We start from the raw sequence: 26123 nt of genomic DNA, 5'->3' as shown, positions 1-26123 counted from the left end.
GGCTGGAAGACAAAACTTACATTTTCTCAATTTATGGAAACATTAACTATTCTTTTAAGAGCAATTTGAGTGCTGAAGGAGATGAAAACATTGCAGTCATAAGCTAGGGCAGTTTGTTTTTTAATAATTTATTAATCTTTTCACAAACAATTATAACCTTAGTTACATTGCTCATGATTATAGTCTGCATTATGACTATGCACACAAAAATCCTTACCTTAGGATCACTCTCTGCATCTTCCTCTTCTTCTCCCTCCTCTTCCCCCTCCAACTCCTATGACAAAATAGAGATAAACTAACAGAAATTAAAACAGGTTAAAAGTGCAACTTTTTTGTAATGGAGAAAAAACAAAATAGCAAATTATATTACCACTGTATTCCAGAGTGTTTCAGATGTCAACATTAAAACTACTTGGGCTGACTTAAAAGAATTCAGCATCTTCAAAATCTTAAAGCAAAATCTTTAAAAGAAGACTTAAAACATAGATTTAAAAGATTCAGCATGGCTTAAGGCAACCTTCCTACATAAGCTGCTGCAGTCTCCCAGCAATTTTTTAACTTCTACCTGAGCTATTATTTGTAATTTTACAGTTCTGGTAATAAGTATATGTATCTAATTTTGTTCTTTGCTTTGACCTCCTTCCAAAGAGTCTCTGTTTATTTGGATTACTGTGGACAGGCTATGTACTCCTGCACAGGATTTTGCAGTATTTTCACACTGTTGTACGCACGCCTACATCCAAGTAGTAACATCTGGCACTGGAGACAGATTAAAAATACACATATACTTCTATCAAGACCCAGCTTAAAAAATAAAAAAAAAAGAAAATGTTTAGCCACTCAACAGCCTAAGCCCAGAAGTCTGTATTGCAACTTGCAAAGAGAGAAAAGAGACTGCATGCTGTGCAGGCTGCCAGCTCACATCAGACCACCAGCTTGATAACTTCTTATGTACTCTACTGCAGTGAACTTGATGACAGTCAGATATTACCTCTAACCAATTAGCAAGAACACCACAGTAAAAGCAGTAAAATAAAAATATAATTATCTGTAAAGGATATTAGTTCATTTAAATGTGGTATCATTTAGTGGTTTTGTGCAAAGCCTTTCACACTATGTTTGTATTCATACAACACTACTGTAAACGGACCAGACCTCTTGGTATACTAGAAATTCCAGCCTAAATTAAGCCTTTATCCTGAACAGTTGCTCACTTTCCCTTTTTTACTTTACATTTAGCAAGGCCATCTTCAAGCTTATGGCAACTAAAAGCTGACAGCTGAATTCCACTACCGCCTAAGTAACAGATATTTAAAAATAAGACTGAAGCTTCTTATCATGCAGCACTCAAGAAAAAAGCTCGTCTTTAATTTTTGACTCATGTCAGAAAGCAGCTTTTAAATAGTAGAAACAACTGGATAAATGTTCTTGCAGAAAGTACTTTTGTGAAGAGGAAAAACAGCCACAGATTTTGTAACTCAGGAATGCTGAACTCTTTTGGAAACAGCCATCATACACAAGAGCACTTATGAACAACTATTTTCTGCTCCATATAGAACTATTTCTGGAACTAGAACGTGGTAGGTAATTAGTTATCTGTAAAAGATACAGTATGCATCTCACCTCCTCTTCACCTTCTTCACCTTCTTCAAACTGAAAAACAAATCCAAGGTTTTATTAGCTCTGTTAATATTTGCATAAAATCTTCTGCAGTAATAGGTCTAGCATATTCAAACACAGTAACTGAAACTAAGCCCCTTACAGAAGCAAAGATTAACAACTCATAGCAAGCTGAATGATTCTCTCCTATTCCCAAGTAATAGGAATCTCTTCAGGTTTTTTGTTATTCTCTTGTAATTAATACTACATACTAGTCTAATCAGAAAAGAAAGAGAATGTTTCTATCTACATGGTGACTAATAAATAAAACGTTGATAGCATACATACATTATCATCATCCTCTATAGCTTCCCCAGTGAAATAAAGCACAGCACGAGGGACTATCCTTTCACGGAAGAAGTGCCCGATTTCAAAGTCGGCTGCTAAAGTAAACTCTGAATCTTCATCCTGTAAAGGAAGACAATTTGATTTTTCTACTAAAAATGTGATGTGCTACAGAGGAGCGAACAGAAGTATTTCAAAGTTACAGATTTAAGAAACATCACACTGTCATCAACATCAGCCTTCAGGTCACATGTACTTTCAGTATACTTAACTTTGTAACAATAAAAAAATATTGCAAGTCTAAATCCAGTTGCAGAATTGAGATTTATCTTAAAAGTTTCCTGCTTTCTACATACAGGTTACTGGCCTGCTGAAACACATTCTATTAAAAAGGCTCATACAGACTTTGCGGGTTCTGACACCTGATGTTACAGAATTGTTCAGACTGCTCCAGATTGATTTCTAAAAAAATCAGATACCAGCCACGTAGTAGTGCTGAGTGGCTAGAGAAAATAATGACCTCTTCTCAACAGTGATCATTATAGATGTATCGGATCAGCAAGATGTGTAACAGCAAAATGCCAACGGATTACTTTGAGAAGTCAACAGTATCTTTCATTTTATCAAGATGAAGCTCAACTTCGGCAAAAGCAAAAATAATGATAAAAATACAAGGAATGTAATAAAAGAATCCGAATAGCCACTGTAGAGATGTTTAGCAAAAAAGATATTGCAAAGAGCAGTTGTGCAATTTCAGAAATGTAAACTTACCAAAGACTCTCCATCACCAGATACTGCAAAAAAAAAAAAAGACAGTAAATTTAAGAAAAGTTTGTACAGTCTAGCCCACCTCAATATTAAAGATGACAAAATGCAGTATAAATAAAGACCTTCACATACCAGAAAACACTGGTGTTTATAAAGCCTTCAGAAGCTAACTATTAAAACCTTTAAAGACAATTCAGATTTATCCTAAATTAAACCCACAGAAATTGCACTTGCAAGAATTTTATGTGCTGTAATAAAAGCATCAAAGCTGCCATTTTGATGTCAAAGATTTTTGCACAGGAAATACTTTTTCTACAAAGATGGGTTCTGAAGGCATGCAGATCACATTTCTCCCCTCAAAGAGCAATAGATTTTGTTTCTATACTAATGCTGTTAATTGCAATAACTATTTTGCTAGAGCAATACAAACACTCTCCTCTCCCCAAACACCAATGCTACCAAGTAGATTAACATTTTGTCATGAATTTGCAAAGCATTCTTGAGAAGAGTCCTGTTACTATAACCAGTAAGGAACAGGGTAGGGGTTTTTTTGGTTGTTTGGGGTTTTTTTTTTTAAACAAACAAAAACACCAAAAGTACAGCAACCAAACAACCACCACCCCCCCAAAAAAACAGATTTCCCTCCTCTACTTGGGTGCCATGGTACTGTGATCCCACTGTGAAAGTGATAATTTGGCTCAGTCTGTTCTCAAGTTGAAAATGCAGCTATCAACTGCCAGCAGATGTCATAGTCTTATCTTTCTTATACAGCAACCTCCAGAGTATGTCCTTTAAATATTTTTAAAAAACAATATAAAGCCATCATGAGGCAAACAAATCTCTATCCCTTTCTGAAAGCAGCAACTACTTGTAACAAAAAAATAAAGTTATTTAAGTTAAAGGACATTTCTGTACCAAACTCCAACTTTGGAAATACTTATCACTTGTTTCTGATCCTCATGTACACAGGGATTTGCAGTGGTATTTAGAAGGGACAGCTAGTTCATAATAGTCCATGACTGAATCAAGAACTAATGTCCATTTTGTTCAGTATATCTCTGAAGTCCAAAGTAAACTGCTTCTTCCATCCATGGGGGGGGTGGGGGAGTGGGGAAGAGTACAATGGGAGATGTATCAAGAAGAAATAATGTTTTTGGAAGCCATCTAAATTGTTTTAAATATGTGAGTAACACATCTAACATTACAGAACTAGGAAAATTAGGAAGGTATGTATGGAGCATTAGGAAACACTAAGTAATCACAGAAGAAACCACAGGAAGTTCCATCACTTAACACAAAGGTTTAAATGAAACCGATATGCTAGAATGTGACCAACACTAGAAGAGGCTTCTTTCACACGTTAAAAACCTCAAATTGATGCATGGAGCCATCCTGTGGTAAAACAAGTCAACTTCTTTAAGAGATTCTACATGAGGCTTTCCATACTATGACTCCTATTTACACAGCACACCTAATGGCCAAATTCTATACAATAATGTCAGAATGAAATGATCCCTTTGGATGGGCTGCAGTTTGCTATCTTCCTCTAGTAAGAGGAAAGTATGCAACGCAGCAGCATAAATAGTTTGTAGGTTTAAGCTGTATAAATACATATAAACAAAACACAACCTATTTTAAGTATCCTAAATTCTCAATTTCCAAGCTTACCCTTTATTGGGCTGAAGAAGTTAAAAAAAGAATCATTAGGTACTTGTTTGGTAATTGTCCGAACTGTGCCTCGACCCTTGTGTTTCTGTTTTTTCTTGATTGTTTTAACTGTAACATTTTTTCCTTTCTTCCAGTCAATAGTACACCTAGAGACAATACGTGGTAAACAGCATTATAACACAAGACATGAGTGAAAACAAGGAACTGAGCATTAGTGCAGCAAATACCAAGGCAAAGATGGCTTATCATTCTCTAGATAAAGCTAGTTTTATACACACTGGCAACTGAATCTACTCCACATCTTGTCAAGTAGATGCATCATAGTGCTAGAGACTATGTGTACGTTGGACATATCAAATATTTCCCTAAATGAAAAAGCTAAATAGTTTGTCTTTGCAGAGTAATCACTGCCCCCACCCTACCCATACTTTAATACTTCTTTGCTCCATCTACCGGAGTTTTGTAACCAAGGACATGATTAAGATATTCCAGAAAAATCTCAACAGTTGAGAATTATTCTTCCAACAGTCAGACCAGTAGAAAACAATACATTACATCCTCTCACTACAGGCCAAGGAAAGTGTCCAGTTACCCTAAAAGTAAATGCACAAAGAGTGGCCAGGGAGAGGCACATTTTAGCTCTCCAAAGAGTAGTGCTCAGACTAACTTGGCAGTCAAGTATGGCAAGCTAGAAAGAGCTTACTTTTCAGTTCCTTTCTGTGGAACTGTGCAAACTGACACTTATCTCAATTAAGTCTCTCTCCATCCACCTATAGTTTTACCCAAAACTGCACATGGCAAAGAATGAGTGGTAAACACAGCTAGTTATCTTCTAATGGAAATAATGGTGTCACAGTAACCCTTAAGTGCCTCAAAAATATCTTGTCCTATAGATAAATGGTCTAAGTCAGTTTTATAGTTAACCTGTATAAAAAGTCACAGAAATGTTTTCCTGCTCTATTTATTCCAGTATCTAACATCTTCATCAGGAAACATGAACCAGAATCAAAGTTTTTACATACCAGCAATTTTAGAAAGGGATTCTTCTGTAAGACTTAAACAGAAGACATTTTGCTGTAATTAGCTAAAGTTTTGTTCAAAATGGACTAGCCTTTTACTTTGGCACAACTTTCACTAAACATGCAAGTAGACATTTTGCCTCACTGCAGGTGAATACTCAATTCAAAAGCCAACATGTAGCACTAAAAGCCAAAAAGTTTTGAGGTTGTCAGGGTGCCTTCAAGAAAGTAAGTATTTGGCATTTCTTAAACGTTAGTTAAAAAAAAAAAAAGAAAACAACAACAAAAAAACCCTCCCATGAAAATCCAAAACCACATCCTTCAATGGTGGTGGGGTGGGAGGGGGGTGGGGTGTCACGGGGCAGGGAAAAACCACCACAACAGAAAAAAACCACCAAGGAAGCTAAGAAAAGTAAGTTACAAAACATTTTTCAGTTGTGCCAGCTCTGCTCTGGTGTGGCACTGAACATCAGTTATAGAGCAGAGATCACTGACGGGAAGAGAAAGGGTTAGGTTAGACAGAACGATCTTTTACCCAGAGAAAAACTCTAATGTGGTGTCCAACTCACTAGACTTCCAGAACAGAGATGAAAATTCACCATCCCACAGTTGTTTCTGAGCACATTTTGCCAAAAAAATTGCTGCATTAGCCACAACTGCCAGAACCAAACTGCGTGGCCACTATGTTCCAGCCTCAAAACAGGCCGAAAGAACAGATCACACATATGACCAATTGCTGCCAGATTCAAAAGTACTGCTGGAATAATAATTGCTGAGGAGATGAGCAAGAGTCCAAGAGAGTCTAAGGCTACTTATCAGACTGAGGATGTGGGTCTATGAAATGTAATGACTAAAATGAATTTACCCGGTTATCTGGAACTAAAAGGCTTGTTACCTCATTAGTAATCTATTAAATTTGAAAGGTGCAAGATGCACACAATATTAAAAACATATCTATATATATGTAGCTGGTGCTTCTGCATGCTGAGGCTAAGATCACCATCATCCCTACAAATATTCCCAGTTTTTAAGTCAGCAAAAGCTTTATTTTATCTTCATTAATCATTATCACAGTAAGAGAAAACAGCATCTGGAAAATACGGACTATTACTTCAGAAGGTTTTTTGAATTTTGAGTTTTCCTTACCCCTCACAATCAACTATTTCAGGTCCTTCAAATGAAAAGGGATCTGTCTTGTCCGGTTCCGACTTCATCTTGTATGTTTTTGTCAGGACTGAATTAGAAAAGTAGTCATTGGGCCCAAAGTGGAACTCTAATGAGAAAGACTGGAAGAAAATTCCATTATAATTTTATGTTACTACTAATTTTTATCTTTGAAATAGTGCATCAGCAGAATTACCATTAAACAAACTCTGAATACAGGAAAAATAAGAATTTGATGGCAAACATATCTTTCAAACTACAGCAGAAGTAGGAAATGAAGAATGTCAAGAATTCTGAACATGCAGGAAGCTAGAACAACTATGGCTAGTACTAACATTCAAATTATAATCAGGTAATTACTACCTTTCATTCACCTTTACATATAGAACTGCCGTCTTAAAAGCAGCCTTAGAAAAAAGTACTTTGAGAAAAGTCTCGTTTCATTTTCTATGGAAGCCTAGTCATCATCCTTTGACTACGGATGAAGAAGCTGTTATTCTGAAGTAATTTTAATGTCAGAATAACACCATCAGGTTCTGTTACTCCCCCCACTCTGATTATTCAATGCGATGATCTTAAGAGACTGAAACAGACTGTTTCTAATTAAAAAGTTTTAGACTGCAGGAGTCTGTATTTAAACAGTGCACTCCACCATGAACCAGAGGGGTTTTTTTTCCATTTGAAAATAGAAAATCCTGCAAAAGAACACCAACTTCATAAACTGAAGCCTAATATTATACATGTCTTAACAGGCTACAGCCTGAAGCAGGTGTTTCTGTTTACGTTTGAGCCTCTTGTGGCACCTGAAAATTGTTTGCAGAAATTCCATTTCTTACATGGAGAACAAAAGGCTCCAGTTACGGAAAACTGTAGCATACACAATGCATGAATTTTCAAATCTGTAAAGCTTTCAAAAACTGCTTGCACAATGCTATATATGCCCACTTTGCCTCAGGATCAACTATGAACTATTTACAAGTAAAACAAAACTCAAACTGCCTTGGAACAGGGGAAACAATACAGGTTTTCAGCAGCATTGCTTTAGTTACTTGAAGGGGGAAAAAGTCTGCAGGTCAGTTCAACAACACAGAAGGGCTGAAAGTCAAAACCCCCAACATCACCATACCTACTGCACAGCCACAGTGTGTGTAACAGTTACCTTAAATATTTTATTTACTCCCCCAGCAATATACCATAAGAACTAGACATAGTGTGCATACAAAACAGGTTAGGTAATTGGCAAAAACACTAGCCTCGAATATACTTCCCCAGGCACTCTTCAGAGTCAGGCCAGAAAATGGTCTGTTATCGCCCAAGTCTGCCTTGCCATCCTCTCTTTTTGAAGGCCCACCATGTGCAGACAGGATAAATAACTCCGGGGACAACACCATGTTCATCAAAGATATTTATCCCTCACTCATCTCCCAAAGGCGCCTTAGTCTAAGACCCCGTGAATTTCCTCACACAACTGAAATCTGGAAAGACAGTGGTCAAGGAGTGATGGAGACTGGTGGCAACAGCAGCCTTCCCAACTCACATGCTCACAGTTTAAGGAAGCCACTGGGAACCAGATGTGCACTGCAATATCTGTGTTGGCTTCACATAGCCTATTTCAACTTTACTTCCATTTTAAAGCAATTTGAGACAGCTAGTATGGTTCGGAGGGTGTCTTCAGCCAAGGCAAATCTTTCTCTGGCAAACATGCTCAGGGGAAGAGTTACAAACTTAGCTTATCCACTACCAGTGACTAACACTTGTACCCAAATAATCCCACAAACCATCACTGGGGTTATAAATAGGTAACCAATGGCACTACTTAGCATGCAGGATCCCAAGGACTAGCAAGACAAAAGTATCACAAAGACTGCATTTCAGTATTTCATTCTATACCTGCGATAATTAGGAGACAATAAGAAGCTTAAAGTTTCACATACTATTTGAAGTGTTGTAATAACCTTTCCAGTAGTCTTTATTTGTTTATTTAACATCTTAGCTTTTGGTATCAGCTTACCTTTGTAGCATGTATTTCTAGATTTTCCCTGTAGTATGAGATGTTCTCATGAAGTTCAAAAAAGAGAACTTCCTTATTTTAAGCTACTTACTGAAGTTATACCCAGATGCATCATCCAGGTCTGAATATGCTAGCTAAGAATCCTGATGTCCAAATAGGTATATAAGTAGAAATTATATTTATACAAACATATGTAAGTTTATTCATATGATTGTAAATAAATTGAAGCAAATAGTAAGGGAATCGCTTACGCTTCATGCAGATAAAAGTTGATAGATACAGGCTATAGCAAACAGAACTTTGAAGCACCATTACTGTAGCCAGGTAAATCTACTTTCGGAGGAGCATAACTACAGTAAATCACTTTGGGTCAATGGTGAATCAGAAAATTCCTAACTATCACGCGTTTCTTTTAGTGGCAAAACCTAATCCCAGCAGAATCAGTGTATTTATTACACACTGGTTATGTGAACCTTTTACAGTACACAGCTACCACTGCTGCACCAATTTTCAACAGCCAGAGAATTTCAGACAACAGTCACACACAACTGGATAACAGCTTTCACTCAAGCAGTTAGGAATGCATCCTTTTGTCTCCAAATGCAGAAGGGACATGGAATTTGTCAGCCTTCCATTACTGGATTTCATGTAGCACTGGAATGGAACCTATTCACAGAAATATGCTGTCAAGAGGTTACGAACAGTGCGAGACAAGATAAATCCATTGATGTTTTAAGAGTAGTTCTTCAACTTAAGGTACTGTAAAACAAAGCTGAATGAGAACACAAAAATGCTGTAGGCAAAAACAACTATTCCCAAATCATCCAAATGCCACCAAATAGATATGCTTCAAGATAAAAAGCACCAACTTCTTAGCATACTTTACTTTGTGCTTAAACAATTCATTTTCTTCATAAAACTCATATCCTGTCCTTCAGCCCTAGTAATATTTAGGGAACTTAATTCCCAATTTTTCTCTGTCCGTGCTACTTCCCTTGCCTATTATCAGCTTGAGTGTTTTGGTAGTAATAGGAGAAAGACAGCGAGGACTAAAAAAAACTTAGCTTCAGCTGTTATTAACCTTTAACAGGTATTTGGAGAAAGTCCTTCCATCTTTCTTACGTGAATCTTCAATGAAGTATTTCTTGCATTTACTTTAGACTTTGTCAGAAGACTGTAACTCCATAAGACAGAACAAAAAATACCAAATGTAAGGAAAAAGCCACAGGGATGAAGTTTAAAGAAAGGATGTGTAGGCTCAAAACCCGTATTTCTCCCTGCCTCCCCCTCAAAATGAGTTCAAGGAGTAAGTATAGTCTGCATGAATTAAATAAGCAACAGAACAACTTTTTGACAAACACAGTATCTATTTCTGTACACTGAACTTAAACAAGAAAACAATTTCCAAAAAAAGGGCAAAGTTGTACTTTAAAAATTACTCATTAGGTACACTTTTAAAAGACCATCTAATATGTTTTTCTATCCTCTTCAACAGGCACAGTATCCATCATAATTGTCTTTGATTAATATTACTAAGTCACATATCCTCTTTTGATGAAATACTCAATATAGAGTATCAATATACCCTGAATTTTTTCCACAATGAATTTTCAAACCAAAAGCAGCCATGTAACTTTATTAGTAAGAGTAGCTAATTTGGAATTTGAGAGAGAAAAAGAAAGTGAAAACTAAACAGAATTGAGCCAGAATTTTAAATCTAGAAACTACAATGATGTCAGAGATGTCCAGGCTAAGGATGAAGGAGCAAAGGGACAGGAAAGGTGAAGATAAATCTTTAAAAGGCAAGATATGAAGATATTAGCCTGGAAAGAAACCCCACATACACATTCTAGCCAAAGAGAATGGAATGAAAATTTTGAAGTGCTGTTTATATCATTACTACAGTCTTCATGAGAAACAACTAGAGAAACTCACCATAGGCTGTCCAGGTTCAGAAAACTTAACTTTAATATCCTGCAGATGTTTCAAGATTGGTTCATCATATTCCTAAGGGGGGGGGGGGGGGGGGAGAAAGAAAAAAATTCCTATTCAGCAGGCAACATTTAGAAGAACAAAATTTTAACCTAGCTTGCTTGTTCAACCTGTTCTTAAGAAAGAACCAAACCTTGTAATTATTCAACAATTTCAGCTAAAGTTCAGATTTGGATCCAAATGTCTTAATTGTAGTTACAAACACCACATGCCAAATTCTTAATCATTAGGCCTCGTCTTCAGTAAATAAAGCTGCTACCATGCTAGGCTGCATAAACATTACTGAAAATAAAATAACTTCATTCAGGATATTTATTGCTGGGGAGATTCACAAACAGATACGCTTCAGGGAATTCTTCCTTAACAGCATTAAAAATAATTAATATAACTGAGGGCTAAACTACATAAGCTATTTAACATTAATTCAACCAATCCATGGGTATGCTTATAATATCCCTGCAAAAATAATCCTTTATGCACTAAATTAACAAACTACAGGGGCACAGCTGTTGTAAGCAGCACATAAGCTTGCATTTTAGTATCTACAAAGGTTGTACAAGATAATTTCTTAAACAATCCACATAGTGTTTAGCAGTTTGGGTCAGCTGTTCTGCTTGTCCATCATTAGCCTTTCAAACATCTTCAGGAATAATATTAGGGATTCTGAAGACTCAAAGATTTGGTCTGTCACACACATTCCACAAGCACTCACTATTAATTGGAAAAAGTAGCAATTCATTTAACACATGACAGAAGTTATTTTTTTCAGAGGAGGAACTTACTTGTACTAATTCACTTAGCATATCTACGTTCCTAAAGATAGTAAACCAGAAGTCTGGAATTCCTTTGACATTTGTCTCTTCTGCTTCTGCTTTTTCTTCTATTACCACTACATTTTTCAGGTCTCCCTGTGAAACAAATACAGAAACATTTAAGAAATTAAATCACAACTTCTTAATATTTAATAAACAGAAGTAGATGTACAAAACATTTGCTGTCTCTGAAGCTGTGTTTAAAGAATATTTTAAATTTACACTTTTTTTCTCTGTAAATGAAGCTAAGAGACACAAAGTTTATTTACACAATTAAACATATATACATTTAATTCAGATTTACTTTCAACTCATTTGGAATTCTGTACAAAGACTAAATAGACCGAGTGACAGTTTCACTGACTTGACAAACAGAAATAATTAAAACACATTTCTATCTCTCTACAAACAGAAAAAAATATAACTACATTTCTATTTTTCTATTCATCTCATTCCTGTAGCTTCATGTGCCATTTACAGTGTTTCATCTAAAAATTTAAAATTTAGCAAGTTTTAGCTTCCCAATTTTGCAAAATACTTGGTAAAGTTGGTTTTCATGGTTATTTTTCGTTATTACACTGTCTTCAGTTATTAATCTTTTGTGATACAGGATTCCCTATACATAACTGATGTCAAATGTTATAAAAAAAGAAGAATGACTAAGTCACTTCTCCATCCACCAAAAACCAGGAAATTCGCAGTTTGAATTAGTTGTATTGCACCTTTCCTTTTACACCACTAGATAGCAGCAAATATATAAGATCTTCTGAACAGCAGCTACTCGGGTTATGACTAGCCAAGAAAATGAAGCAGCAGTCTACTTGCCATCTAGACATGTTTCTGATCTTATAATTGCATGGAGTAAGGCCTGTCAATTCTGTATTTACACAAAGCCTAACAAACCTTTTTTGCTTATGCACATGGAGTACTGTGTCACACTAAATCTCATGAGATCAGTAAAAACAAAGAGAACAATTTGCTTTGTATACAGAACAGTGTCCAAAGGAAACTGGAGGAAAACGGGCCAAGGAAAAAATGCAAAGAAAACCTGACAGAATGGCAAACACAGCATTATAAGTAGGTCGCTTCTCTGAGAAAAAGCAGCAAGCCATGAGTATACACCTCCAAAATGATGACAGGAGAGTAAAAGGCAGACTACAAATTATATTCTCTCTCCTAAAAGCTAGATAGCTCCTACTCAATAGACAAGTAGGAATCCACTAGCCAGCACACATTTTATTAGGTCAATTCCATTTTATGACTAGGTGACTTGTGTCTAACCTGTATTTATGGAAATGAAAGCTAATTATGTCCCCCAAAATAAAGGGGACAGGCAGACAGCCAGCCAGCCTTCTATTGTCTTGGGGTATCATGTAGCACTGGAATGGAACCCATTACCAGAAAGATACTGTTAACAGGTTACGAACAGTGCAAACAAAGGTAAATTTCAATTCACTCAAGTTAAAAACTTGAAAAAAGGCTAAACTAAAAGTTTAAAAGCTTTCACTGGACATAACAGTGTATTCACCACAAGAGCACGTTACTGATAAAAACTCTATTTCCAAAAGATGAGTCTTTCAATGGAAAACACTGTACAGGCATTAATTCTGACAATCTGATATACCCATAGTTCATTACCCGGCTTGTACTCACAGCTAGTTTTTCTTCTTCCTCATTTTCACTGTGCCATTCTGACTCTGCATCTGTGGGTTCAGCTTCCCCATTAATAAACTCTCTTCTCTGTGTTAGAAAAACCAAGAATGTAATTGAAGATTTAAAATTACATATATGCAAACAGAACTGACTCAGCTAGAAGGACACAAAGATTATATACATAGTCTTCCCACCTTATCAAAAAGGGGTTGATAGAGTGCTGCATATTTTCTCTCTAAATCATGTACTTCTTCATAGAATTTAGCTTCTATATGGGCACATTTCACCTGGAGCTGTTTCAAGGCATCAATTCTTCTTTTCACTGCTTTTGGTAAACTAAAAACCAAACAATTCTTTAAGGTTAAAAGTTAGTTGCCTCAGTATTATTTAACGTATCACTGTGAAATAGGCTGCTTACAACTAAGTGCAATTTTTAAATAAAAGGCTTATATCAAACATACCTATTTCTTCAAAACCTATTTCAAAAAGTTCAAAAAATCCTCTCCTACTCAGAAAAGTACACATTGCCCATCTGTACGTTAAATTATTAAGTATTTTTATATATATATAGTCAGGTAAAAAGAACTTTTTATAGCATTTATATATTTTTTTTTTAATAAGATGTCTACCAGCTATTCCCAGCCAAGAAATAAAAGCACAAGTATCTACTAAAGGCAAAATTTTGAAGTTTAAGTCTACTCTACAGTTAATAGAAAACTAAGCTTCAAACTAGGGATTTACAGGTCCTGAACTTTCCACTACATCCTGGACAGCAATCTTACAGAAATCATCAATCATTGCAGCACACACCTTGACAGAAGGAAACAAAGGAAGGGCAGGAGGGGAGTTATTTCTAACCAAAATAATAGCCAAGGAAAATACTGAACTGGACAAAATTTTGTTTGCAATTTTGTGTAACTAAACTAAAACTTGACTCTTCCTTCCAGAAGTAGGCCACTACGAATCATGGTTTAAGTCAACCATTTTTCTTAGTGAATCATTTGTTCTAATTTCCTACCTTAATTATACAGTAATAACATTCTATTATGCTTTCAGTCTTTCAAGAATTTTATTATGCCCCATACTTACGTTTCAATGTAACTTGAAGGAGTAAGTGCCGTGTTGTCAAGACGTTCCTGTAGAGCTGCCAGCACCTGCGGATTTTGCATCACTTGGTCCGCTAGCTTTTCTATGAAGACAAAAAAACACTTTTAAAACAAATTTGAATATATTTATGGCGCCTTTGCCATACTGTGTGTCTTACAGCAGTCACAGTAAAAACACTCACTATTTTCCAGATCTCAAATAGAGCCACTATAGTTAACTAATAACTCAAGCAAAATTACTTCAGGATCAGATTTCAGAAAGATAAAATTGGATAGTGATAGAAAATGCACCTTTCTCTTTGCAAATATATCATATTTTTGCTTTTAGAAGCAAGTAGTACATTGATGACATAAGCAAATTTCCTGTCTTCCCTTTTATGTAAGAAAGTGCAAAATAGGAGTTTCTCTATCCTCCCTCTATATTAGCTGTAGCTTATAAGCCACACATAAATTTCAAGAGAACAACCACTGAATTATACTTCCAAGACATTTGTAAAAGCGTTCTCCAGTTAGTCTGACTCCTGAAAAAAACTGATGAAAACTTTGTGTACTGTACAACAAAGCAGCACAGCACTATGACTATTTCTTTGGCAACTACTAATTTTTTACATCAAGATACTTTTACAATCTGTAAGACTCCTCAAAACAGTCATCACAACAGTTCACAGAAGACTATTTTTACAGGAAGTCAGACCTAAAATGCTTCTGGTTAGGAGTTAAAAATCCTTACTAATAACTGCACAGGTGGTCATAGTGGGAAGCCATTTGCTTTTCAAATCTTTCCATTCTTTCTCACTGCTCTTCTCCCCAGACATTAAAAATCAATAAATTGCATAGCACACACTAAGTTGATGAAGCTTTTATAGAGGTGGGTTTGTGTGTTGTTTGTTTGGGTTGTGTTTTTTTTTTTCTTAATCAAACTTGACTATAAGAATTATTCAATGGTGTCTAGCAATTTATATGTGATTTCCAATTGCCAGTCACAAAGGCTTTCTTAAAAAAAAAGTAGTGAGACCTAAAGAACATTCAGTGACCACATATGTGAAACACATTTCACTATAACTTACAAACTTGAGCATTCAGGTTAATAACAATGGAACTGTAGCTTTTCCGCACACAGAAGTATTAATTTGAAAAGCATTATTCAGCAGTTATCTATAGACCTTCCAAATGAAGAATAAAAACTCAAGAGGACATATTATAAAGATGCATTTTCCTACAAACAAGGTAGTAAACAACTAGCATGCATACAGGACTGCTCATTTTAATAATTATACTGGTAAAGATTACACATTGTTAAAAGCTAGTCTGTACAGGCCTTATTGCAAGTGCCTAGTGGGTTATTTCATGCAATAGTGAAACATCCGAGTCACAACATATGCAAAAATACTTTCACTGTTACAAAAATATAGCCTTTATTTTGCTCTTGGCTGCAATAAACATGGAAAACATCAGAAAGTGAAAAGTTAGCCTAGAAACCATTGCTTTGCTTTCAATAGTGAACGCATCTGTAGTTTTGACTGTAAAGGTTTTGGAACTGTAGATAAAGAAGCTTCAATACGCAAGGCAACAGGCTTATTCCACCTTTGTAATGTTACCTACTACCATGTATTTCTTACCTTTTTTGTCGCTTGCATTTTTAGCAGCCTCCACAGAATCTGAAGCAGTATCTTCTGTTTTACTAAAAGAATTAAAAATGTGACATATTAAAAAGGCATCGCTTTATAAAAATGTTAACATTTAAGAACAAAAGTACTCTGAATTTTCAGTGTTTACTACATGACAAGTTTTATAAACTACTATCCCACTAAAAGACATGTATTTATGTCTTCAAGCGTCTCAAAACTTAAGAGTAAAAGTCTGGATATGAAATTAGTTCTCCTAAGATGAACAGGATGCAAAGGAAAGGAAAGAAACAAAACAAAACACAAAAACCCCAAAACAAGAAACACAGAAAGATAAATTAATTACATTAAGTGAATGGCTGGCCTTTCATCTGTACTGGGTCACACTCTGGACAGGAAAATGTTATTACTCACAAGTGAAAAATACAAGACACCTTTTTAGTGTAAGTGATGAAGAAAAACATGAGGAAGGATACACATAAGAAAGGAAGATAAACACGAGATCAAAGTTCTTTGTTTTGAATTTCTATATCAAGTTGTTTTGATTAATAGTAAAAACATTTGCTTCTACTCTAAAAAGAGATGTCCCTGTCCTCCCCGTCTCCCCGCCGCAATGTCATCCACCACACCTCCTGTGCTGGAGAAAGAGAGGGCCCAGAAAGAGTCAACAGCCAGCAAGCACTCCATGTGTTTCCTGCCAGTCTATAGGTCGCAAAATACAGATTGGATATTGCTGAAATTAACCCTAACTCAGATACAAAAGGAGAAAAGATATCACATATGCAAATGGGTATTATTAGTTTCCAGATAGACTAGTTTATCCAGCTTACCCTGGTGCACTGCAAGCCTTGAAAGACCAGCATCACATATATATTTACACCAGCTTAATATCACTGTTATTTGTTCCAAAAATGCTCTAAAAACTAGAAAATAAAACACTGCCTTTGGATGCTTAAATCATACAGATTAGAGAAACAGTGAGGATGAGTGTACTCTTCAAGTCTTTAGAGCATTTAAATATGAACACTGAAAACTGAATCAAGACAACACAAATTATGTTAATCCAAGAACAGAGTAATTCTGTATCCAATACACTACAATCTCAGCTTCTCCTGTACCAAATGAGTGTTTTGTCCTTGCTGTAAGGAAACACAGTCTAGTTAGAGAAAATATTACCATTTTATTCTTATCCAAGTTTGGTAATCCGTTCTTCATAGGTAAAAAAAATACTCTCCCACAGAAGACCAGATTTCAAGAAAACAATCCAACATACCTGTTATCTGCCATCTGTGTGCCTGTATCCACCTGCAAGTTGAAAAACAGTGTTTAAAAATACTTTAACGGTAATTTGTTTACCTCAACAGAGGATGAAAATAGAACAGGTCATTGTTTAAAACCTAAGTATAAATTAACAGCTGCTGGTTTTGCTAAGAAATTCATCATGCATAATCTCTTGCAGTAAAGTGAATGGCTCCTGTAATACCCAGTCCAAACTGGAACTTGCTCGTAGTTTTTAAACAGTCTATTAGGCACTTTCATTTAACCCTTTTAAACTTATTTTTTTTCTGTTAGGTATTCCAGATGTTGATCCATTTTTACCAGATCATAAGTCTTCAGTCTGAAGACAAGTGTCACAGTTTCCTAGACTAGCTCTGCATTCTATTAAAAAAACCCATCAAGCCAAAGAGGAAGATACAAATATATTATTATCTAATTCCTTGACAGTATCACAGTAAATAATGAATTTTTAATCTCTGCATATACTATATTACTATGCCTGATATGGAACCAATGAAAGTTCAAATTAATTACAACAGCTTCAGAATGACTTTTTTCTTATGCCACCTGAGCAGAAAAATATGCCTCACTTGTCTGTCTAATCAGGGCTATTTTTGTGAATAGCTGCTTCTGCTGCACTATACTGAATGACAACCTAAAACTGCTGCTAAAGAGAAGCAAAACACTGAAGGAAAGAAAATTATTTACCAAGAGAATGTTTTTTGACAGCAGCTACGAAGGCAGAATCCCCTATATAAAGATTTGCCTTCAATTTATTTATCAGGAGCGAGAAAACAAAGAGGAAACATAGAAGTTGAAGTCTTGGTATTAGCAATGATTGGAACCAAGTTTAGCGCAGCTACCCCAGCCCCCAAGATCTAAATTAGCTCTTCTGAGAAACCAGAGAGAGCCAGATTGCCTAACTTATTTTGCTGTTCTTTCTTTACTGGGGCGAAATATCCAAGACTGTACATCTATTTTAGTAATACAGGTTGGAGTTTTTTTTCCCCTCATTCTAAACAGTTCATCACAAATCCAAGTAATCACTACATACCATACAGAAGCATAGGTTATATTTTCCACTATCAAGCTTTCAAGAAAGCAGATGTTAGTCTGCAAGTCAAATTTAGAATAAAAAGTACCTTCCCTCATTCATGAGAGTCGACAGGTCTGATCTCTTAGATTCTATACAGGCCAAGCAGGCTGATCTTTAGCCCAGCTTCCAATACATGGCTACCAAAGAACAACCTAAGTGCTAAAGACATCTTGAGTGGCAGCCAGAGCAGGGGGCCCAGAGATAGCATGCACTCTCCCATCTGGAAAATGTCGATTCCTGCTCTAAGCTAGAAAAGCAACACTTTCACAACCACTTAAATAGAGCTGAAAAGCTCTGTTCATTTACACAAGTACTAAGAGTATATTTTAGATTACTCCACAGGAATTAAAGCTGCTTAATGTGTACCAAAAAAAGCACATGAGCCCATCCTATAGATTAAGTCCAGGAACAAACAAAAGGGGCTTCTTGTAGACCAGCTCTGTTTCAGCAACCCAGGCATATTTATTTGCAAACGCTTATTCTTGCCTTAAACATAACAAGGGAAAGTGGCAATGCCAGCAACCATTCGCTAGAGCAAAACAGAAGAATTTTACTATCTTACAGATGAAGAAATGAAGGAACACACACGAGTCTTTCCTTCCCTAGCAGACAGAAGAGGGGGGAAGATAAGAGTAAAAAGGTAAGACATAGCAAATTGGCCTAGTGTCAGAGTTCAGCCAACAAGTTACATGATCCTAGTCACTATTAGAGGAAGCAATAGTAAGCAACTAAAAATGCAGACTCGCATTACTTAAAAATTAGCCTCGAAGACTTGCCTCTTCCAACCTAGGCCCAGTGACAGAGCTAATGGAAAAAATCCACTCCACATACAAATTCTTCTGCTCAGTTGTTTGTGCTGCATTTCCTGCAGGGAACTACTTCTCAACCCTGCTGAGGGAAGACAAGATTCTTGTTCCATCCTCATTTGTGTTTGGAAAACATGGAATAAAGTTCCCATAACTTCAATAATTTTTAAATAGCAGTTGAATTAATCTCCACTGGAATAGACATGAATATTCTGACAAAAGCCATTCACCTAAGTAACAAGAAACAACAATAACAACAAAAAAAGAAGGAAAAAAAAAAAAGACACCATTCCCTGGTGCAAAATACATACTTTAAGTCTTGTTTCGCTCCTCTAAGTTGTTCCTTCGGTAACTAAAAAGAAGTATATAAATAAACAATTAGAGGAAACTTTCTCACAAAACAGCTTGTGATTCCCAGTTGCATTATAGTTGTCTTCCAATGACTTAACTGCTGCAGAGTTACTAAACAAAACTGTTCAGTAAAAGCAGGTGACGGCAGGGGAGTGGAGAGCAAGGTGATTTTAGAGATACAAAGTTAAATGCACACCTAGTTGAAAACATATAGCAGCAAAGCACTGAGCCTTCATATTTATTGCCTTAGTTATTTTCCAAGCAAGTGAGCTCAGTTTATAGACAATCAAGACATGAAAAGTGTAAGGTATTGCTACTATCACTACCACCACCAATAAGAGGCCAAATTCTTATCTTATTTGTTCTGGACAGTTCACCGTTTTCAAATACCTAATGCAGACATGAAGCTTTGGGGAAAAAGGGGACTACATCAACCACTTGTCCCACAATACAGGCTGCTGTAATTTGTCTAGCACAAACGTCACACACTACTAGTCACTTAAACCAGCAGGAAACTGTAAAGTCGATGCACACTAAGGTAGCAAAAGTTCATTATAAGGACAAGTAGTATCCTGAAGGATGCAACTTTAAAGGAAAAGTCTGTACATTTAATGACAAGACATACTCATAAATACAAGTGTACACAGAGTAAGTCTTCTCTACTAAAAAACAAGCCTATGACTTGTACAAATCTTCTAAGCACAACTAGAATACGAAGCAGGAACTAATGGACTCCTGAACTCACAGGAAGACTTCTACCCGCAACTGTTACTGTTTTTCATAACTACAACAAATCAGAAGGGAAAGTTATGACTTCCGTTTTAGAGCTGCTTGGATGCAACCCTGTGGGAAGCCACAAACATAATAGTCTGATACTTTTCGTAAGGAAAGTTAGAAGCAAAAATGAAAAAATAGTCAAGAGGAGGAAACTCATAAATCTATTCTGCAAGCCCAGAACATTAGCAATACTTAAGCTCACCTTGGAAGTTTTCTTGAGGGAACACTATTTTGGTTAGAGATGACTTTATAAAAAATTTGCCTAGTGGTTCTGGTTTCACCTATAACTTACATACTTGCTTCTCTACCTTTTTATTTTGAAGCCTTGTAGGCAGATGTTACAGGAACGGAGTCAGACAAATCCTACAAACGCTAGTATTATATACAGTAAACAATCGTAGCAGCAACAAAAATTTTAAACAGGCTCTCACTCAGGAGACGGGGACCTCGAGATGAAAAACTGAGCCCCCAAAATCCCACACCACGCTGAGCGAACACAAGATCGTGGCCAAACCAAAGAATCGCGTCTGACCTAAGCGGCTAAGGGTTTGACTCAACTCGAGCACCACGGGCTGAGAGACTGAGAAACTGTTCACCACAAACAACAGCCCTCCCACCCTCTTCCTCTCCCACTTCCCCCGGCAGGGCGGGCGCAGAGCTCGCTGCCAGGCTCCCCAGAGCGGGTGAGCGCGGCCATACATGTGGCCGGAACCGCTCCGTCCCCCCTCCACCAGACTCAGCGCAACACAGACAACGCCTTTCCTCGGTCCAAACTTCTCAAGCCAGCCTTAAAATAGTGCCTGACCGGGCCGGGCCCGCCCCTCTCCGCCAGGCGGCTCCAGGCGGCCCCCGCCGCCACCGAGCTCCACCCCGGAGCAGGCCCTAACGGCCGCCTCACGCGCGCCCCATCCCCGCGCTGCGGTCGCGGCGGCCACCTCGGGCCCTCCGCTAGCCCCACCGGCCACCCGCCGCCCAAAGGCCGGGAGCTCAGCGCTGCGGCCCCGCCGCGCCCTCACCTGCCCGCGCCCCGCGTCCCCTCACGCCCGCAGAGGCAGCAGCGCCAGCCGCTAGACTCCTCGCAGGCTCACTCGGGCTGCGCCGCCGCCAAGAAAGCCCCCTTCCATTGGCCGAAACGCGGGCGCCTCCCTCAGCAAAGACGCCGCCGATTGGCCCTGCCAGCGCCACAGGCGCCGCGCCGCACGCGGGCCATGTTGACTATCCGACGGCGCGGCGCTCAGCCAATCAGAGAGCGAACGCGGAACCGGGGGGGGGCCGGGGGGGGGCTCTGGGGGATGTGCGCGCGGGGCTGGCGGCGCGCGGGGAGAGCGCGTGATGCGGGGCGGAGGGGGTGGGGAGGCGGCTCGTGCCTGCGCCCTTAAAGCGACAGAGCCGCGCGAGCGCGGCGGGCGCCCGGTGGTCGTTCGGCGTTGTAGGCCGCGCTCTCGAAACGCGCCGGGAAAGGCCCTCCGCGGGGCGGCCCGCGGCCCTGGGGGGCGGCAGGGACAGACCCCGCCTCCGAGGGCCGCCCGGCCCGGGCGGAGGGGGTGACCTCCCGCTGTTCGCGCTGCGGCGCCCGGGTGTCCTCTAAGCGCTGCGGCGGCGCCGTGGCTCCTGCGGCGTGAGCGATGTGCTCGAGGCCGGGCCTCGCGCGGGGAGCGGGCTCCGGCTGTCCTGGCGGCCGCGGCAGGGAAGGGCTGAGGGCTGGGGGTGCGTGCCCGGGAGCTGGCGGCTCGGTGTGCGTTGCAGCTTGGAGGAGGAAGCGGGCGGAACGCGCGTTTGGGATGCCGAGGACCGGTGACTGCTGCATCTCCAACCTGCACGCGGTCTGCGTCTGCCTTGCCTTCGGTTTGTCGTTAAGATAATTCGTGCTGAGGGCTGGGAAATGCAGTTTCTGAGGCGCCTGCGGCTGGCTGCTAAAATGTGCTGCTGCTTTCCAGTTTCTTCAGCAGCAAAGATAGACTTGGCAGTGCCAGTCTTCTGCTCAGTCACCTGCCTGCACCGTAAGGTTTGCTGTCCTCGCAGATACACATATGTGTGTTTGAAGGGTTGCATTTTAAAAAGATTAAGAACGTGATTGTGGTTTTAAGAACCTCTCTGTATATCACCTGCATGGATGAGATGAAACTTTCAAAGTTGGAAGGGAAATCAAAGAGCTGAGTGCTTCCTATTAAAAAAAGCCCTTTTTGATGTTTCAGATTGGGCACCTTTTTGAAAATGCAGACTTAGCCTTTCCAGCATTGTTTCCTAGTCTAGATATGGACATAATTTCCTCTTCTGTAAAAAAGAAAAACAAACAAACAAACAAAAACCAACCCCAAACGTTAACAGCCCGGCTTCTGTTTGTATGGCAATTTGTAAGCATCACATGCTGTCTAGTGTGGTGTTAGGAACAATGCAATTTCAGCATCTGAAGCCACCTAAGAGTCTTAGTACTATCTTTCACTCAATAGGAAAAACCTCTAACCCTTTATTGTGTCAGTGGATTCCCTTGCTCTATAAAAGGTTTTCTGCAGGTCTGCAACTTAGTCTTGGATTTCAGTAATTAATGACTAGGGTTTATCATCACAGTCCTTTCATGGGTAAAATTAAAATTTGGAAATGGTGAGACCAATATTTTATTAACAACTAATCAATACATTAATGTTGGATTAATTCAGTTACTGTAGGAATTTACTGACAGCAATAATTTAGGAATTGTTAGTTAAATAGGTACCAATACTGTAAGTAAAGAATAAGATAATTTTGAATTACATTCAAACAGCTGAAGAACAGCAGGAATGTTGTAGAGTCAGTTGCACAAATAAGCAGATTTGGTGGGCCAGAGGACATGCTCAGTGGAAGGTTCTTCCACTTCTTTTCTTTGCTTCCAACTCCCTTTCCCTGTTTCTCCAAACCAGTCATTTTTCTAACATCAGCAGGTTAACAGTCTCCTCATACTTCACAAATTCTTATTTTGGGACAACTTTATTCATGATAGTAGCTACATTTAATTCTCAGTCTTCTAAAGAAGAGCAAAATTAACTCTGAAAGGAGGATTTATCTGAAGGTACTTCTACTCCACCTTTTGTTCTTGCTGTTGGTTCATAGCTGTCAAGTATTCTTTTAAGCTTTTTCTGTCAGTCTCCATTTAGTTAAAAGCTCTTTCTCCTTTCCACCCAGAAGACTTTTGGAGTACAAACTCCAAACTTTGTCTGCTACAAAGATGTAGGAGGCTTTGCTTACATATGTGATCTAGCTGTGCCTTTCTGCTGTTGCAGGAATATGCTGCAGCCCTGTTCAGACTATTTGTTGCACTACTGCATCTTCTGTGGCATGTGTAGAGTTTGGCCCTCCGCAGTAGTTGCTGTCTTGTTAATGCAGTTCTCATAAATGGTGCAAACCCTGAATTGAACTAAAATTAGCAGTCTTGTAAAAGTAGATTAGGTTTCCTCTGGACCAATTATTAAAGCCTTGAAACAGGCCAGAGTGCTGGAAGTATTTGGCTCTCTTCCTCCACTGATGTATATCGATGTAAACATACATTTAAATTACCTTACATCCTTGGATTTTTAGTGCCCCTCTCCAAAGGCATTCATGTCCCATGATCAGTGAGGGATTTTTGCTGACTATTGCCTAACCTCTTGTAGCATGGTGGTAGACTTTAGGACTGTGGATGAGGCACAGTCTGTGGAGTCATCTTGCTGTCAGGTGCTCCTACCCTGCAGAGAGCTGCAAAAAGATATTTGCTGAATCACCCTGGCTTGATTTAAACACCCAGCCTAGTATACAAGAGAGCTTGGAGAACCAAAACTGAGAGAAGGGATTATGGCCGAGCTGCTGAACAGATGCACTAGACACTGGAGAGAAAGCTTAGGCTGAGATCTGCAACTGGCATTAAAATGTCTGTGTCTTCTGCCCTTGGGTGGGTATTAATGGAAACTGCTCTCACTTAGTGAGATGCCAGACGTTCACAGCCTAATTTGAGAGATAAGACGTAGTTTGTCAATTACTTTTTCTGGAGGGGGAGGAAGAACTTAGATCATTTCTAAGTGGAATCTTGGTACTAAATAGCTAATGTGCTTCTTAATTAATTTTTTCTTTCTCGGGAGACATGTTAGGTACTGTGCATGTGGTACAGTGTCCTATATAGAAATTGCCCTGTGAAATCACAGAGAGGAGTAAAAGTTCCTTTCCATATTTGTGTGGTAGAAATTGTGTAATTAAAGAGGGAGCTAAAGTTGGTCCAACAACTACCACCACCTGAAAATGTTAGCTTAAAATGTAGAAAAAGCAGCTGAAGGTATATACTGTATGTGGCAGACATTTGCTTATTTGCACATTTAAAATGCATCAGTGGTTTCCTGGAACAGCGGACAGCAAATACAAACATTAGGATAAGGAGGTCAAAGCGAGTATCATAAATGTAATTAGGCACTCATTAGTTTAAAGTCTTTGAAAAAGATTGGTGGCAACAAGACCAGATTGAACAATTCACAGATTTTTCTACCAGTATCTGAACAAACTGAGTGACAGAGGAACTTGTTCTCTTTAGTGGAACAGTATTCACATTTGATGTTAATGCACGTTAATGCTGAAAGGCACACTCTAAGCAAAAGACAGAAGCAAAATTTGCTGCTGCCAAGTTTGGCCTTCAGCCAACGGTGCAATTAAAAACCATTGCTGCTTTTTTTACCTTTTAGCACACTTTTACCTTGCTGTGCCATCTCTGAATAAATTCTGTGATAGGTGGGAAATAAAAAGCTCTATGTTGTACAGAGGTCTGTTGTTGTACAACACGAGGTCTGTGTTGCAGAAAATTAAAATATTAAAAACATTCCAAGATTTTGCTGGGGGGATTTTTATTTTCATAATGCTTGGAAAATCACATTCCAGACTGGCGTCCCTCAGCATGTGCATGCAGACATGCACATTTTAAAATAAAAAAAAAATTAAAATACTGTGGAGTCTGTCCTCTCTCTTTTCTTTGCTGAGAGAGACAGGTGACTAAGACACTGAATGCAGACCATTGCTGTTGCATTCTCTTCTCCTGGTTGCCAGGTCACTCTCGCTAGGCAAGTGCAGTGGAATTCACTTAAGTGCCACCTTGATGGATTGCCAGGAAAGAGGTACTGTGCTGTGCATTTCAGTGATCGAACAGATCAATTGGCACACCTTCACCGAAAAAGTCATCTTAAACAGTGGGCATCCAAGCCTGGCTGCAGCATTCTTTCTTTGCTAGCAAGTTTTCCTTCACCAGGACTTTATGCATACTGTTATTTTTTTGCTAAATTGCGGCTGCAGAGAGGATAAAAGTAACTGATCTGTAGTAGCTCTGGAGCTTGTTTTTTGTCACAAATTCTAGGAGATGAAGTCTATTTTTCTGTTTCTCTGCCAAGGTTATTGTTTTTATTATCGTGCTACTTTTGGAAAAAAAGGAACTGAAAATATGATTTTATTTTATTCTGATTTTATTTGGAGAGAATGAATTAACTTCCTGTTTGTGTATCAAGGTAAAATATTTTAGCAGCTTCTTTACAGGAGGAGTTGCCAATTTGTGTGCTTTATTTTTTTTTTAATAGAAAATACTTAGGCCTGTCAACTAACTCACAGATGCTTCATGAAGCAGATATTTTCCTTGCTGACAATGCTGACTTCCAAGGATAGCTGAAACAGATAGGAAGAGAAAATTGTAACTGGAAGACCATTTCAAGTATGGGAAGGAAAGTTCAAGTATGGGAAGGTTTTGAGGGCTTTATTGCTGGAGGAGTCAAGTGACAAGCTTGCTGGAAGAAGGCAACTTCGAAAATGCATGAACAAGATGGCAAAGCACTATAAAAAGCAGGGGAGAATATGTAGCTGTGTGGAAGAACAGTGATCACCCAAGGCACAAGGTGAGCCTGAAGAGGGGAGGATTTCAAAGGCTCTGATCCTTATGATATCTATGAAAAGAATTTTCATTGATTTTAGGAGACTTCTGATTCTGTTCAAAGAGAATTCAAAGACAGAAATGCTGTTTCTGCTGTAGCAGAAGAGAAAGATGACTTTAGCAGCAATGATGTTTCGGATAAGGATTC

At 38.6% G+C, this 26123-nt stretch overlaps 1 protein-coding gene and 2 non-coding genes across 6 annotated transcripts in view; all 3 read right to left on the bottom strand.

The window, feature by feature from the left end:
• NAP1L4 (nucleosome assembly protein 1 like 4) overlaps positions 1–21224 on the bottom strand; it is a 29721-nt gene extending 8497 nt beyond the window's left edge. For 2 of the 4 annotated variants that reach the window (XR_012775872.1, XR_012775873.1), the window contains exons 1-15: positions 21087–21224; positions 19254–19294; positions 17036–17067; positions 15757–15818; positions 14121–14220; positions 13226–13367; positions 13032–13118; positions 11349–11474; positions 10510–10581; positions 6546–6685; positions 4381–4526; positions 2716–2738; positions 1948–2067; positions 1624–1653; positions 218–295 (exon numbers count right to left, since the gene is read on the bottom strand). Coding sequence is in view for 2 of the 4 variants with exons in the window: in XM_075502325.1 (XP_075358440.1) it covers positions 218–274; positions 1624–1653; positions 1948–2067; positions 2716–2738; positions 4381–4526; positions 6546–6685; positions 10510–10581; positions 11349–11474; positions 13032–13118; positions 13226–13367; positions 14121–14220; positions 15757–15818; positions 17036–17049 (1119 nt within the window). In the remaining 2 variants the exon portion in view is untranslated. The remainder of the gene's footprint in view (positions 1–217; positions 296–1623; positions 1654–1947; positions 2068–2715; positions 2739–4380; positions 4527–6545; positions 6686–10509; positions 10582–11348; positions 11475–13031; positions 13119–13225; positions 13368–14120; positions 14221–15756; positions 15819–17035; positions 17068–19253; positions 19295–21086) is intronic. The other 2 variants (XM_075502325.1, XM_075502324.1) reach the window with 1 other exon arrangement.
• LOC142410838 (small nucleolar RNA SNORA54) lies at positions 9163–9283 on the bottom strand. The gene has a single exon (XR_012776043.1). It is a non-coding gene; the product is annotated as a small nucleolar RNA SNORA54 (small nucleolar RNA).
• On the bottom strand, positions 12685–12812 carry LOC142410839 (small nucleolar RNA SNORA54). Its single transcript, XR_012776044.1, has one exon. It is a non-coding gene; the product is annotated as a small nucleolar RNA SNORA54 (small nucleolar RNA).
• Positions 21225–26123: the final 4899 nt, after the last annotated feature.

This window comes from Mycteria americana, chromosome 5 (assembly GCF_035582795.1).
Source record: "Mycteria americana isolate JAX WOST 10 ecotype Jacksonville Zoo and Gardens chromosome 5, USCA_MyAme_1.0, whole genome shotgun sequence".
Lineage (NCBI taxonomy): Eukaryota > Metazoa > Chordata > Aves > Ciconiiformes > Ciconiidae > Mycteria > Mycteria americana.
Note: the sequence above shows the minus strand (reverse complement) of the source record. Positions and strands in the feature narration are given on the sequence as shown.